This window comes from Heloderma suspectum, chromosome 5, assembly GCF_057233095.1.
Source record: "Heloderma suspectum isolate Gila_16-S chromosome 5, 16-S_ref, whole genome shotgun sequence".
In the NCBI taxonomy this organism is placed as follows: Eukaryota; Metazoa; Chordata; class Lepidosauria; order Squamata; family Helodermatidae; genus Heloderma; species Heloderma suspectum.
Genome location: NC_139462.1, coordinates 11,746,196 through 11,761,524, shown reverse-complemented (window position 1 = coordinate 11,761,524; position 15,329 = coordinate 11,746,196). Strand labels below are relative to the sequence as shown.

The 15,329-nt window shown below is 44.9% G+C and overlaps 1 protein-coding gene across 3 annotated transcripts in view; it reads right to left on the bottom strand.

Annotated features, from left to right (window-relative positions):
- Positions 1–15,329, bottom strand: part of CTNNA2 (catenin alpha 2) — an 857,198-nt gene that overhangs the window by 202,860 nt on the left and 639,009 nt on the right. For all 3 annotated transcript variants that reach the window (XM_084855355.1, XM_084855357.1, XM_084855356.1), the window contains exon 9: positions 9,243–9,395. In XM_084855355.1, coding sequence (XP_084711481.1) covers positions 9,243–9,395 — 153 coding nt within the window. The remainder of the gene's footprint in view (positions 1–9,242; positions 9,396–15,329) is intronic.

The window sequence follows — 15,329 nt, the reverse complement described above, 5'->3', positions numbered from 1 at the left end:
CCTGCAATGGCCTGAACAGGTTTCTGCACCACTTGAGAAAGGGGAAAATAGAACACGGCCTCCTATAGAGCAAAGTGCCACCATTTCACAAGGACAGGAGAGCAAAACACCAACTAAGGGAAGATGCCATTTCCTGACTTTGCAAAACCAAAAGAAATCTTTTCCTAAATGACATTCGGATGGTCAAAGGGATATTAATGAACAGCTCCTATAAGCCTAATAGACAAAGAGACTATAAAGCAGAAATAGAAGTGCGGTTCTTTAGTTCCATCTGCTGCAAATGACTATCTTGCCCTGCAATTCTATTGATTTGCCTGCACTATATCAAATTTTAATCACCATAAAATACAGGCTTGTTCAGCTCTTTGCCACCAACAAGTGCACTTTGCAGACAACTGATTATTTTGGACATCGCTAGAAACCTGTGAGAGGGAAAACTGATAGGTACACAAATAGGCTTCATAACATCTTCCTTTCAATTTATTCATGCAAAGTGACTTGGACACACTGTCTTTGGGAATAAGCGTATTGGGTTCTGAAGGGGAGCAGGCCCAAATAAGCAATATCTGAAATATTGCTGAGACTAGCACATCTACAGAATGACTGGTATAAGTATTTTGGGCTGGGGTCTCCAACGTGGTGCCCACGAGCAGCACTGTGGCTGAAGACAGATTTTCTTTTGTCCGTCAAACTCCCTGCCTCTCCTGATTTTTATTTACATTGGATTTTTAAAGAATATTTTTTCCTGCAAGGAAGGTCAGTCGTATCCCTACATTGTGGATGGGTGTGTGTGTGTCAGCATCTGAGGCTGAGAGACAGGAGGCCTTAGCTAAGCTGCTGCTGAGGTCATAGGAGGATTTCCTGGTTCACAGCTTAGCCTCTCGACCACTACTTGATGGTAGCTCTCTTTGAGATACTGAGCTGTAAATCAAATTAAGCCCTATGGCCCAAGAATTCTTGCAACTTCTATCAATATCGTGAGCTGATCCAGCCATTTGAACTTCATTCTGCACACCATATATGCACTGCATGATATCATTTATTTTAGCTTACAGACCACTCTATTTCCCAAGCTCATGGCTAGACTTCTGTAATGATCCTGTGAGATAAGCCAAGTATTCCACGCCACTATTTAAATTAAAAACAAAACAAACACACACTCAAATATTCCCATTTTGCAAATGGGATATGGAATCTGGGAGATAGAGGCTCTCTCAAGGAGGTATAGGTCCATGACTGAGGGAACCCCAAACCTTCGCCCAAATTACTTGGTACTTGAGGTCATTCAATGAGGCCCTCCTATTGGTGCCACAAGCTCCTGAAATCTGCTCTATGGTTTGCTCAGACCAGGGCATTTTGATTGTCTGTGCTAGGGATGTCAGAGAATTCCGCCACGGATCTCGGTGAGGCCGAATGCCAGTGCATTCGGCCCCTCGAAATCTGTGGCGGAATGGCCTGCCACCCCCTCCCGCCACCCCGCAGATCCCCCCTGGGATGAGACTTACCTGGGGCGGATGTTCTGGGCGGTGGCAGCTCCAGTGGTGGCTTCGGCGGCTGTGGTGGCTGGTCTTCCGACCAGCTGCCGCCGCTGCCGTTTGCAGTCTTGTCTTCCCCCCCGCCCATAGACGTGATAGGCTATGTAAAGACTTATGTAGCCTATCACGTCTGGGTAAAAAAAAAAAAACGCGTACACAAATGGTGGCGGCTATGGCCGCCGCCATTTGCATTCCTTATTTTTCGCCATCTTAGTCTACGTAAATATTTACGTAGACTATGACGGCGAAAATAAAGGGGAACGCAAATAGTGTAGTGGGCGCTATTTGCATCCCTCTTTGATTCGCCGTCTTAGCCTACATAAATATTTACAAGGTGTTGTAAATATTTACAAGGTGTTGCTTGCTGATCTTCTGTTAAAACCATTCCAGTTCACATTACCTGTTTCAGTGTGTGTGTGTGTGTGTGTGTGTGCGTGTGAAGATAAAAGGCCCCTTTCAAACAAACAAAACAGATGCGGAAAATCAAATTGCCACACATTTTAATCCCCTCTTCTCAAAGGCTCACATGGATTTAGAGTTTGCCTAAAGGCAGTCAGGAGACTGGTTAAAGGTATTTCCCTCACAGGACTCAAAACCAGATGAAAATGCTTTAAGGGCAAATGCCTAAAATGTAGTAAGGACTACAGTGAGTTTTTTGAGACATTTCAGTCATGGGTCGGTTATCATATTAGACAGGGCCCATTTTTTCAGAAACCTGCGGACTGACACTTTCAACATCGCTTGACAATGCTACAGATAGTTTAGAGTGTTTATGTATAGGAACATAGGAACATAAGAAGAGCCCTGCTGGATCAGACCAAGGGTCTATCTAGTCCAGCATCCTGTTCACACAGTGGCCAACCAGCTGCCCGCAGGAAACTCACAAGCAGGACATGAATGCAATAGCGCCTTCCTGCCCATGCTGCCCAGCAACTGGTGTACATAGGCATACTGCCTTTGACACTGGAGGCAGTATATAGCCATCAGGACTAGTAGCCATTGATAGTCTTCTCCTCCATAAATTTTTCCAATCTCCTTTTAAAGACATCTGAATTGGTGGTGATCACTACATCCTGTGGTAGTGGATTCCATAGTTCAACTATGTGCTGTGCAAAGAAGTCCTTCCTTTTATCTGTCCTGAATCTCCCACCAATCAGCTTCATTGGACAACCCCATTGGGTTCTAGTATTATGAGAGAGGGATCCAATTTCTGGATCCCCTTTCTCCACTCCAGTGGAGGCTGGTGACTCCAGTTCCAGACGAGCTGTGATTCCATTCAGGGTTTTAGTTACCGCCAGCCAAAACTCTAATGGTGCTATCCAAGTTGCTGAACCCTAACCCCAAAATGGGTTCAGCAGCTTGGATAGCGCCGTTAGAGGTTTGCCTGGTGATAACTAAAACCCTAAATGGAGTTACAGCCCCTCTGGAACTGGAGTTACCGGGCGCCACTGCTCCAAACCACACCTATATTTCCTCTGTGCTTATTTTTACTACTGAATTGTCATAAGCTGTATTTATGTTTTGGTAAGAGGTTTGAAGCCACTTCAGGAAAGGTATGACATGCTGCTTAATTTCTCTGATCTCCTGCAGCATGCTTTTTCCATCGCTGCTCCCTACCACTGGAATGCCTTTCCACGGTTCCACCTAATGTCTGGCTCTCCTCCTCTTATTACCACATCCAAGGATCACACCTCCTCAAGACACAGCACTTCACTCAGGCAGCTTTCCCTCTTACCTCCTTTTCCATTCAACCCAAGTTGTGAACTCAACTGTAAACCTATGCAAACCTGTCCATATTGTTTTTTATAGAGCTGTGCGCAAAGGGCCTCCCAAATTCTCCAGCCTATTTCTGGGCAGAGACATCGGGGGGGGGGGGAATTTTACCAAATTTCTCCTAGGGGAGGAGAAATTCTCCAGCAGTTTCTCACAGATAGGGCTCACTATCGGCAGGGGTTGTAGCACAGCTGCTTTCTTTTTTTCCCTAAGGGTTTTTGGTTTATTGTGCTGCTTCTGTAGTGGCAACAGCATCAACTGTGTTGAGGCTTCCACTCTTCTGAGGCAGAATTTTGAATTTCTTTGGGTGGCATTTTTGAGCTTGCCTCATCACTGCGAGGTGGCCGAGGTGCTGTGTGCATTTTCTCTCTGTTACACATCCTTCCATTGCTCTGCAGCCTCCCAGGCCGCCTGCACTTCCTGAACTGAAAAAGCCCCTTGGGAGGAATGGCCTCATGATGTCTTCCTCACGATGGCTTCAACTAAAGTGCTGGAAGCCAAGGAGGCTACAGGCTGCCACAGAGATTACTGTACAATGACAGGCAGGGCACTCACGTGCACGCCTCAGCTATCTCATAAGTAAGGTAAGCACCAGAACCCCAAACCCAGCCCATGAGAATTTCTCCAAAATGTCTCCTCTTTCACATTTCTTTTCGAAACCAATTTCTTTTCTATCATATTGAGTGAGGATGGGGAAGGGGGGAAGTGGGGAAAGTTTTTGGAACAGCACTACTTTTTGGATTGCTCTACCGCACCTGACATTTTTAAGGTACTGAATAAATAAGGGTTCGACTCTGCATTGAAGCCATAAAACCAATTCACCCTTACTCAGAGTGGTGTGGGAGCCAAACCCACACTGCTCCAGCAGCATAGGAAGGAAGGAAGGAACCATGTGGGAGAAGCAGCATCATGCAAAAAAGAATATGCTAGCATCACTCATCAAGCCAACTCAGTTTAGCACCTAAGCACAGTTTTCCTCATGTGATCCCTGCCTCTCCCACCTGATTTGTCCAGTAGCATGAGAATCTGGAAAATATCATACTCTTTTACTCACACATACAGTACATTTCCCATCTAGGATGTATATGGCTATCAGATCTTGTGATAATAAAGAGCCAAGTCAATCTTGCAAATGGGTCCCTAAACACTGGCTTGTTTTGCTAGCCAGCCATTATTTGGGGTTGCCACCAGTTCCCGCGCCTGCAGGTCCTGAGGTCCAGGAGGAGAGGGTATTATCTTATTTGTGCAGGATATGGAGAAGCAGTGGGTGTCTCTCCCGTTGCTCTTTCTTACCAGCCTGAAAAATACAGAGGAAATGACACCTGAAGTGTAGGGATGTATGTGGTATCAGTGTCCTGCTCAACAGTGGGCAGGGGACATCATTCCTAGTGGGCTGGCAAGTGAATGTCTGATCGTTCATTGTGTAAAGGACTTCCTCTTGCCTCTCCTTACAGTTTGTAATTTCTCCCCAAGTTCAGAGACATGCTACTAGTATTAGCATCTTACCTCCAATCCATTCAGCAGATAGATAGATCTAGATAGATAGACAGACAGATAGATAGATAGATAGATAGATAGATAGATAGATAGATAGATAGAATCTATAGAGACTGTAAAGAGTATATATCTCATCAGAACGGCATTTTTCTGGATTCCGTTTTTGTAAATGTCAATTAAAATAATGTAGCATGAGAAGCTATAAATGTTACTGAGCTACCTTATCATCAGAGAAAGAATGCTAATAACAAATGGTCACTAAGCCCATGTAATAACAGTGAACATAAAAATATATATAACTGTATTTGCATGTTCAAGAAACACATACCCTGTTAATTGGTCTTGAGCTATGAGAGGAAGCAGGATTAAACCTCCCTTCCTCAGTCATCTCACCATTGAGGTTGATATGGAACCCGTTACCCATTTAGTTGCCCAGCAACCCTACTACTGGTGAGCATGGCATGGGTTTTAGCCTTTCTAGAAGCATGGAAGCAAGAAAGCCAAACTCATATGGGGCTCAGACATAGAAAAAAGCTCCATATATTGAATCACTTCAGACAGGGCTCTGTATGCACTTGTTTTCTATATAGTTAAGCTTTAGAAACCTTGCAATTCCTGTTGCTGAAGAGTTCTGTATAACCTGAAAGCATGCACACCATTTTAAATGTATTATTCTCCAGGACAATCACAACAAGCATTATGTATAATGGACTTATATAGACATTTAACCATCCATATTTTTCAACTGTGCTGTAAAATGGACTATGATGCATAGTGTTCTCTATCATATATTATAAGAAGTGCTGTCCATTCCTTGGCCAATGACTTTCTAGGGAAAGGTCCAAGAAGTTTTTCAAGAGATTTGCACCAACAAGGTGTAATTTCTCTCTCTCTCTCTCTCTCACACACACACACACACACGCATGTAGACAGTGCTTACACAGGTTTAACTCAGGGGAGGGCAACCTCTGGCCCGTGGGCCTAATCCAGCCCACACTGTGCCCCAATCAGGCCCTTGGAAAGTAGTGCGCCCTCTGCAGGACCTGCCCCCTGCCCTCCCTAAGTCTGTCCCCCCTTCCCAAGCCCTGCCCCATGGGGGGAGAGGAATCCCCACTGGTGATCACAGATAAGCTGGGGATTCCCCTACACCACTTGGCCAACCAGGATGCAAGCCCAACTTGGAGGGGTAAAAGTAGGCGGGGTGGATGATGTCATGGGAGGGGTTTCAGGGGTGGGGCCCAGACCCTTGACCTCATCTGTCCTGCTGGCTTAGTATGGGGGTGAAGTCTGGAGCCTGGACCAAAACTGGTTTCTCTCCCCTGGTTCAAGTTAACAAAAGTTACTCACTGACCTTCAGTCAAATAAGAAGGTCTTCCCCACTCCCTGAGAATTCAGCTTGGTCAAGGCTGCTGTAGTGTCTCTGAGACATCAGAGAAGCCAAGCCAACCAGAGAGGGTGCAACTGCACTGCCTGGAAAACCATATTCTGATGTTCCAGCAAATCAAACACACATTGTGAGATACTGCTGACAGCTTATGGACAGCGAACATACTACTCAGAATGTTTCCTAAAAATACAGCACCTCCATGATTGCTAGAACTCTAGCATGATAGGCAAACTGCTTGGTAAAGCTAGAACTACAAATGCTTTGGACCACTTTGCCGCTACTTATGAAGTTGAGGGAAGGTGTAAAAGCCTACATGATTGCTAGCCACTGATTGTTCACATAAGTATGAAGTGTCTGAGCAGACCGTTTGGAATGGGGGCTGGATGTGTCCATTCTTTGAATTCAGTCCCTGAAAACCCACAAGCCCCCTGAACTGAGCTTACACTAGTTCTCCAACCATTTACATGGTAGAAAACACAACAGTGGGATTGATGGCAGCGCAGATATTTCCTGTGCCACAATTTATCTACATTTTCAGGTAATGTCACTGAAATTGGAAACACATCAAACCAAAAGTTTATGCAGCTGCATTCTAGTAAACATACTGCATGCTTAAATCCTTCGTTTGAGATCCTGGAACCACTTAATCCTCAAATAATAGAATTTTTTCAGCCTGAAATGAAAACCATTTTATTTCTATTCATTAAAAGTAGAATTTAGGCATATAAGGGCAATTCATTCCAATAAAAGGCCACCACTCGCTCTATTACCACCAGCCCATCCTCTTTTTTAATACTGCATTAACTATTTTGGACAGACAGTCTAATAATTGCCCAATGTGCTTTCTAATCCATTTGTGTCAGCCACAGTGCACTGGAACATCTATTTGGCTCTGCGCCTGGTACAGGCAGCCACCCTGCTGTACTGCTCAGCTGGCAAAGTTTGAAACAAAATCGATTTGCAAATGCTGGAGATGTTATTGACAAGACAGGAAATGTAGGTTAGCTTTCTATCGACTGGATGCAGTTTAAACTTATACTGAGGTCCAAGACCGTATAGCAGGGATGGGGAACCTGTGGCCCTCCAGATGTTGCTGGATTACAGCTCCCATCATCCCTCCCCACTGACCACATTGGCTGGGGCTGATGGAAGTTGGAGGCCACTGACATTTGTTGGGCCACACATTCCCCACCTCTGTCCTATAGGGTTAAATTGGGCAAGTAGATTTTAAGGAACCCAAAGGTGAATAGTGGCCTGAGATGTTTCTAGGTCTGAAGGAAAAGGCAAAATCCCTCCCTCGCTCCCCCCTCCCTTCCTCTCTCTCTCTCTCTCTCTCACACACACACACACATGCACACTAACACACACACACACATACAGCATTCAACTTCATTTTTAACACCACACTGTAATGAAGACTGGAGGAAGTACAGCGGCCACCTACGTGGAATTGGCCTAAAGTGACTACCTAATGTGACTGCTTCCCATTGCTTCTAGTGTTGCCAGCTATTGATTTTAAAATTTTCGGTGCCTGACTGAGTAGTTCAGAAAAGGGAACATGACTCAGCCATAGAGCACACACTTTGCATGCAGAAGGCACCAGGCTCTATCCTTGGCATCTCTGAGCTTTCTGGTTGCAGGGCTGGGGAGGACCTCTGCCTGAGCCAGAGTAGATGGTGCTGAGCTAAATAGATCAACAGCCTGAATTGGGATTAAGGCAGCTTCATATGAGCATGGAGCGGATCCTGATGAACTCTGTCATGAGCAGAGCTAATCTAAAAACTGGTCTTTCTTTTCCTGTAGCTGGTGGCGGCCAGGAGAAGGAGCTGTGCCTGTCCCTCCCTGGTTTCTAGTGTGGGGTTAAGGAGATGCATAGGGAAATTGGTGTGAGAGCAAGCTCCTACCAGTGCCACTGCCAAGTTGTGACATTGCTCTGTCATCGCCTACCTGGCCTCCTTCCATATCACTCACACAAAGGCAGCTTATGGCTATGCATGAAGAAGCACGTGGAATGGGCTGGGGCTGAGCTCATCAACCTTGCTCCTTAGCATGTAGGATACACAGTATAAGAATACCCACAACATGAAAACTATCAGGTTTCCCTTTTTCCCCTGCTGGAAACAATCAAAATCCAAATCAAAACACAGACAAGAGGCTTCTAATACATAGCTTTTAATCCACTTAATTCAATGGGTCATACAGATGCTAACTGTCAATGACTCACAGTCTACAAAGGAAATGCCTTCAGGGAGTTCAAAAGAAAGTTCTAAAGTTGCCCACCATTTGAAGAGAAGGCGGTCTTGCTATCCTAACTTAAGGGTGGGTGGGGATCTCTCTTGCTCTCTTGAGGTCTCTAAGCACAGCTGTTCCCGCCAAACCAATCGGGCAGATTGCCTAAGCTCCGCCCCTGCCATCTCCCTCTTGGCTCTGCGTCTGTACCTGGCATCTAAGAATTCAGACTCTCCAAGCCTCACTCACCTCTCCCTGTTCGCTATCTCTCACAGGGGTGTGTGAAGAGGGGCCCAACTCTGTCCAGCTAGGCTTTTGAAACCTGAGGAGTCTGTCTCTCCATGTCTCGAGGAGCCTGGGAAACTTCCTCCCCCACGTTTTGCAGATCCTCCTCAGAATCAGAACTACTCTGCCAGTTCCTGTGCTCAGAGGCAACCCTGACAAAAAATAATGACACTGATTTGACTGAAATCATCTAGTTCAGAGGTCAAAAAAAGGCGTTGGCTCGTTTTTGTTGTGTAGATCTAGTTGCTTCAAAAATAAGCTCAGGATGATGATGAAGATGATGATTGATTGGTTTAAAACTTTCAAAGCAGCCACAATTTTCAAAGCTCTGTACATATATTTTAAGTCCTTGGCATGCTTGAGGCTGCAATCCTAAACATGTCCACTCAAGACATACACCCCACTGAGTTCAATGGGGCTTACTCACAGGTAGATTGCAGCCTAAGTAGCTCTTTATGACGGAATTGTGTTCTGTTTCACCACATCTCTGCCAAAGCAAGGTGCGACACCACAACCAGGAGTCCAGACCAGCTTACCTCCACTAACTTGTTTGCATGTTCGCGGAACACTTGAGCATACTCCTTCACTTCTTTCTCATTACCACTCTTGGCTGCTTCGATGAGAACCAGCAATGGAACGTTGGTCTCAAGGAAGGAATCGGATATATGATCCATCACTGCTTTCCGGAGCTGTGAAAAGAGAGAGCAAAGAGCAGTTAAGTGGTTGAACATTTATCTGTACATGGTGCTGACAACATCGACTGGCCATTTGCCATTATAAATACATTCAACAGTTCTTACCAAGCTATTGGATGACCTGGATTTTAGCACATTGCTAATATTCTGCATAAGTATTCGCAGGGCCATTAAAAAAAATGCTAAGGATCTGACTGAGTCATCAGGACCGACATGGGGCAAGGCAGATTTCCTTAGCCTGGAAAATCCCTTTAAAATTTTATTCACTGAAGTAATTCAGGTTTACCTGCCCAATTCTCAAATGCTCAGGGTAGTTAGCAAGAGAACAGAATATATAAAATGTCCAGATAAAATAAATGAAATATTTAATGCATGGCAAACAGTGAACACTCATCTCTTCTGCCGCAGACTTTAGCCTGGCTAGCAAAGGCAACCCAAGACATAGTTGTCCAAGGCAGAATATGTATGGGGGGAAAACCTGCCAACTGCATATGAAGATGAGCAATGAGCAATAGAAGACTAAAGGTGCAATCCTATGCATGTTTAGACAAAGAAAAGGCTTACAATTCCCAGCATGCCCCAGCCAGCTATGCTACAAACTGGAGAGGGTTCAGAGGAGGGCAACGAAGATGATCAGAGGACTGGAAACAAAGCCCTATAAGGAGAGACTAAAAGAACTGGGCATGTTTAGCCTAGAGAAGAGAAGAGAAGAGAAGAGAAGAGAAGAGAAGAGAAGAGAAGACTGAGGGGAGATGTGATAGTGCTCTTCAAGTACTTGAGAGGTTGTCACAGAAAGGAGGGCCAGGATCTCTTCTCGATCATCCCAGACCGCAGGACATGGAATAGTGGGCTCAAGTTACAGGAAGCCAGATTCTGACTGAACATCAGGAAAAACTTCCTGACTGTGTTAGAGCAATACGACAATGGAACCCATTACCTAGGGAGGTAGTGGGCTCTCCCACACTGGAGGCACTCAGGAAGAAGCTGGACAGCCATCTGTCAGGGATGCTCTGACTTGGATTCCTGCACTGAGCAGGACTTGATGGTCTTATAGGCCCCTTCCAACCCTACTATTCTATGATTCTATGATAGGCCTTTTCTCTGTCTAAACATGCATAGAATTGTGCCTTAAGTGCCTGTAGAGAAGGGACTGCAATCCTCTTCCACAGAGGCCCCTCTTGTTTAGTATTGGACACTTGGTCTTGAGACCAGTGGGTTGACCAGACAATTCTGGTGATGGTTGCTCTATAGCACCATCAGTGTTCACAATGTTGTACTGCATGACAGAAGCAGAAAACATGTGTCTCTGTCCCAAGGACCCTCCAGTCTAAATTTCCACAGTGAGAGAGAAGGAGGAGGATGAAGGGCAGTGATGGATGGATGTTAGCTATTGGAGGCAAATGATCCATTTGGTTACCTTCCATTCCTATTTTTCAATTAGAGTGGGAACCAGAGAAAAAGAAAGAAGGAAAGAGATTAGGTTGCCCAAAGGAGGAAGCATGAGAAAGGGAAGAAGGGAAAATCAGACAGTGGCAGATAGTCTTTCAATGTAAAGACTAGGGGCAGAATCCAATGGGGTGCTTACGCCTCCACCAATTCTCTTATGCCCCACCCATTCCCATCTGCAAATGGGACCCACCACTTGTGGAATGAAGAACTAGTGCTTCCAGGGCAATGAGAAATGAGCAAAAACACTCATTTCTGGAATGGGGTGTGTTGGTGGAGTTCGTATAAGGGAGCTCCACCGACCTGTCCCAGTCGAGAAATGAGCACTTCTGCTCATTTCAGGGCTTCATCTGGGAAGCATTAAATGTCTGTTGTGGAAGCAGTGGGTTCTGCAAAATCAACAAAGCGCAAGAGAATTGGCAGAGGCATAAGCACCCCATTGGATTCTGCCCTGGTAGTGTAAAAAAAATGAAGAAAACAACTTGGGATTTTCCTTTTAAAGAAACATAGTCAAACCAAACTCTATCTGTTCAGGGAAACACTGTGGTTAACTCCACAATATATTTTGTGAATCTTATGTACACTTCCCATCTAGGCTTTCTGTGGTGGATAACAACCCATCACCTTAACTGACTTCCAGCCCAGCCAAAAGAGATAGGCCTTAACCAAACTAATTTCTTGTCAAACCCTCATGCTACACATCTCCACAGCCGTTGGCTTTGAGTGCACCACTTTTCATTTTTAATATCAATTTGACAATTGCATCCCCGTATCTTAAGGAAATATGCTAAGTGATGACTGTTACAGGATCGGAGAACTACCGCTATCCCAATGATGAATTATTAAGGTTTCAATCATCTTACTGGTTACCTTATAACACTGAGCAAAGCTTGACATTAACGTGTAGTTTCAAGAGTGGCAGAGGAGAAGATTGTGCCATCATTCTTAAATAATATTTTGGCTGCAAAGAACACTTAGTTCATTTTCGCCGACATGTAGGTTTTGGGTAGGCATACAGGTCTCCTTTCACTTAGAACAGAAACATGAAAATAGCTTCTTTGTGATGTGGCCGGATGGATAAAAAAACAGTGGGTAGAATAATCCCTTCTAAGGATGTGATTCTATGGCCACTAGACAGTGTCGAGACGGCCATAGGATTTTCTGGTTTCTGTGGGGATCATAGTCGTTCCTGGCTCCACACTCATAAGAGCAGTGTGGAGTGGGCAAAAAGGGGGCGTTCCTGGGGGTGGAAAGGAGAGTAGACCATGGAAGCGTCGTCACAATGCTTCCTATGTGCCATCTGGCCTCCCTCCCCCCCTGCTCCAACACGCCCTGTCTAGACAGTTGAAATTGGCCACCTAGCAGCAAATGCAGGGTGGCTGGTGCAGAGGAGAGGATCTCCTCTGTGCTTCACCCGCCCTGCACTGGATAGTCGGCTGCCTCTGAGTTTGGAGGCAGCTGACTATCCCCATAGGATTGCACCCTTAATTTACTTTTATTGGGGTTTTTTAAAATAGTTCACAATGAAATCTAAATATAATCCAAGCAAATATGATAAGAGTCAAACAGTTCTAATCTCTTAAAGTAACTTTTGATATCAAGTATTACAAATAGTATTTAAAATTTAAAAGATGATGCTGTTAAAGTGCTGCATTCAATATGCCAACACATTTGGAACACTCAACAATGGCCGCAACACTGGAAAAGGTCAGTTTACATTCCAATTCCAAAGAAGGGCAACGCCAAAGAGTGTTCAAACTACCGCACAATTGCGCTCATTTCACATGCCAGCAAGGTGATGCTCAAAATCCTACAAGCTAGGCTTCAGCAGTATGTGAACCAAGAACTACCGGAAGTACAAGTGGGGTTTCGAAGAGGCAGAGGAACTAGAGATCAAATCGCCAACATTCGCTGCATCATGGAGAAAGCAAGAGAATTCCAGAAAAACGGCTATTTCTGCTTCATTGACTACACTAAAGCCTTTGATTGTGTGGATCACAACAAACTGTGGCAAATTCTTAAAGAGATGGGAATACCAGACCACCTTACCTATCTCCTGAGAAACCTGTACAAGGGACAAGAAGCAACAGTAAGAACCAGACATGGAACAACCGAGTGGTTCAAAACTGGGAAAGGAGTACGACAAGGCTGCATATTGTCACCCTGCTTATTTAACTTATATGCAGAGTACATCATGAGAAATGCCGGGTTGGATGAATCAGAGGTCGGAATTAAGATTGCCGGGAGAATTATCAACAACCTCCGATATGCAGACGATACCACCCTAATGGCAGAAAGCGAAGAGGATCTCAAGAGCCTCTTGTTGAGGGTGAAAGAGGAGAGTGCAAAAGCTGGTTTGAAACTCAACATTAAAAAAACTAAGATCATGGCATCTGGCCCCATCACTTCCTGGTATATAGAAGGGGAAGAAATGGAAGCAGTGACAGATTTTACTTTCTTGGGCTCCAAGATCACCGCAGACGGTGACTGTAGCCATGAAATTAAAAGACGCTTGCTCCTTGGGAGGAAAGCTATGGCAAACCTAGACAGCATAGTAAGAAGCAGAGACATCACCTTGCCGACAAAGGTCCATCTAATCAAAGCTATGGTTTTCCCAGTAGTAATGTATGGCTGTGAGAGCTGGACTATAAGGAAGGCTGAGCGCCGAAGAATTGATGCTTTCGAACTGTGGTGCTGGAGAAGACCCTTACAAGTCCCCTGGACTGCAAGGAGGTCAAATCAGTCCATCCTAAAGGAAATCAACCCTGAGTGCTCATTGGAAGGACAGATACTGAAGCTGAAGCTCCAATATTTTGGCCACCTAATGCGAAGAGAAAACTCTCTGGAAAAGACCCTGATGCTGGGAAAGTCTGAAGGCAAAAGGAGAAGGGGACGGCAGAGGATGAGATGGCTAGATAGCATCACCGATGCCATGAATATGAACTTGAGCACACTCCGGGAGACAGCGCAGGACAGGAAGGCCTGGCGTGCTATGGTCCATGGGGTCACGAAGAGTCGGACACGACTGAACGACTGAACAACAACAACATTACACTGTTGTTGTAAACAAAAGATCATATAGGGCTAAATCCTAGTTTCCCTCCCCTCCTCCCCCTGCAGCCCACCTCCCAAAACTCCTCTAGGGGGTCCCCCAATTGTTAGACACAATCCATACTGTATATATTATTGCAGGCTTCCTCTTGGACCAATTTCACACCATCACAGACACCAGGATCCAGCAACACAATAATGTATCCCACTGGGATCATCTGCTGAGATGACTCCTGTTGTATCACCTCTAACTAGCACTTCAGTGTTTTCATTTTTCAATGTGTGAATATTAATTACTGTACCAAACAACACAGACTTGTGTAGAGAAACACTGTTCTGACCAGTAACAAACCCCCTTAATTCTGGAAAGTTCTGGGCATCTTCAGGTCTTGCATGCACACAGAGAAATCCATTAATTCTACAATTGTCCCCTTTTTGCTAAACAGGTATTATTCTGTACCTAGATTAGACCCTGGCATACACAGATTTGCCATTTCCATGTATCATTCGTTCCATGTGGTTATCTACCTGTGGATGTCCCAATTCCTAGAGGCAATACTTATTTGAGCCATTATCATGATGAGAATCCAGGTGTATACAGATCATCAAAGTGGAGATGCTCGTTCAAATAAATGGCACCTCCAGAACATTACCAAGGGGGGGGGGGGTGAGAGAGAGAGGGGGAGAACTATTAAATTCACAGTGGATCTTGAATACCAACAACTCTGTGTTGCCTGAATTCTGTGGTCAACACAGAACATAATCTGAGCTCTTAGCAGTTTTGAAAGACCCTTTGGAGTGTTGCTTGTGTAACAAAGTCATAGTATCTTGTGAATGGCCATCAAAACTATATCACCAGGTCTGCAGAAAGAAAGCTACCCGAAGTTAATGTGGATCAAAAAGAGGCAAAGAAGAAAGTGTTCTTATCTTTGGAGACTCTGAATGGCCTGGGTACATAACTTTAATTTTTTGTTTTTTAGCACAGCTTAGACATTGGTCCTCAGTACAAGACTGCCATCAAAAGTGAATTCACAGCCCAGTTTTAACTTGATCAGAAGTGCTTGCCATTGCAAGAGCTGAGAGTTGAGGGTCGCCAGCTGAATGACATGATGTCAATTTTATTAATACAGTTACTGCACACATGGGAAGAAATGAGGGTCATTCTCTCTCCCCATTCTGTTTCTTTACTACCTAATGAGGTGCCTGAAGTGAGCAACACAAAAGGCGTGTGTTGCGGGGGGGTCACCCCTTTGGATCATGATGTGCACATGACCCATTTCCATTCCAGGACTTGGCTGCTGGCAAGACGGGGAGGCTTTATCTGTCACAAACAGTGAGGGATATAGGCCTGCCTTAATGCCATAATTTGTCTGTGGGGATGTCTACTGAAGAGAAACCAGAAGACAGAAATGGAGGTGGGGGAGGTGGGCA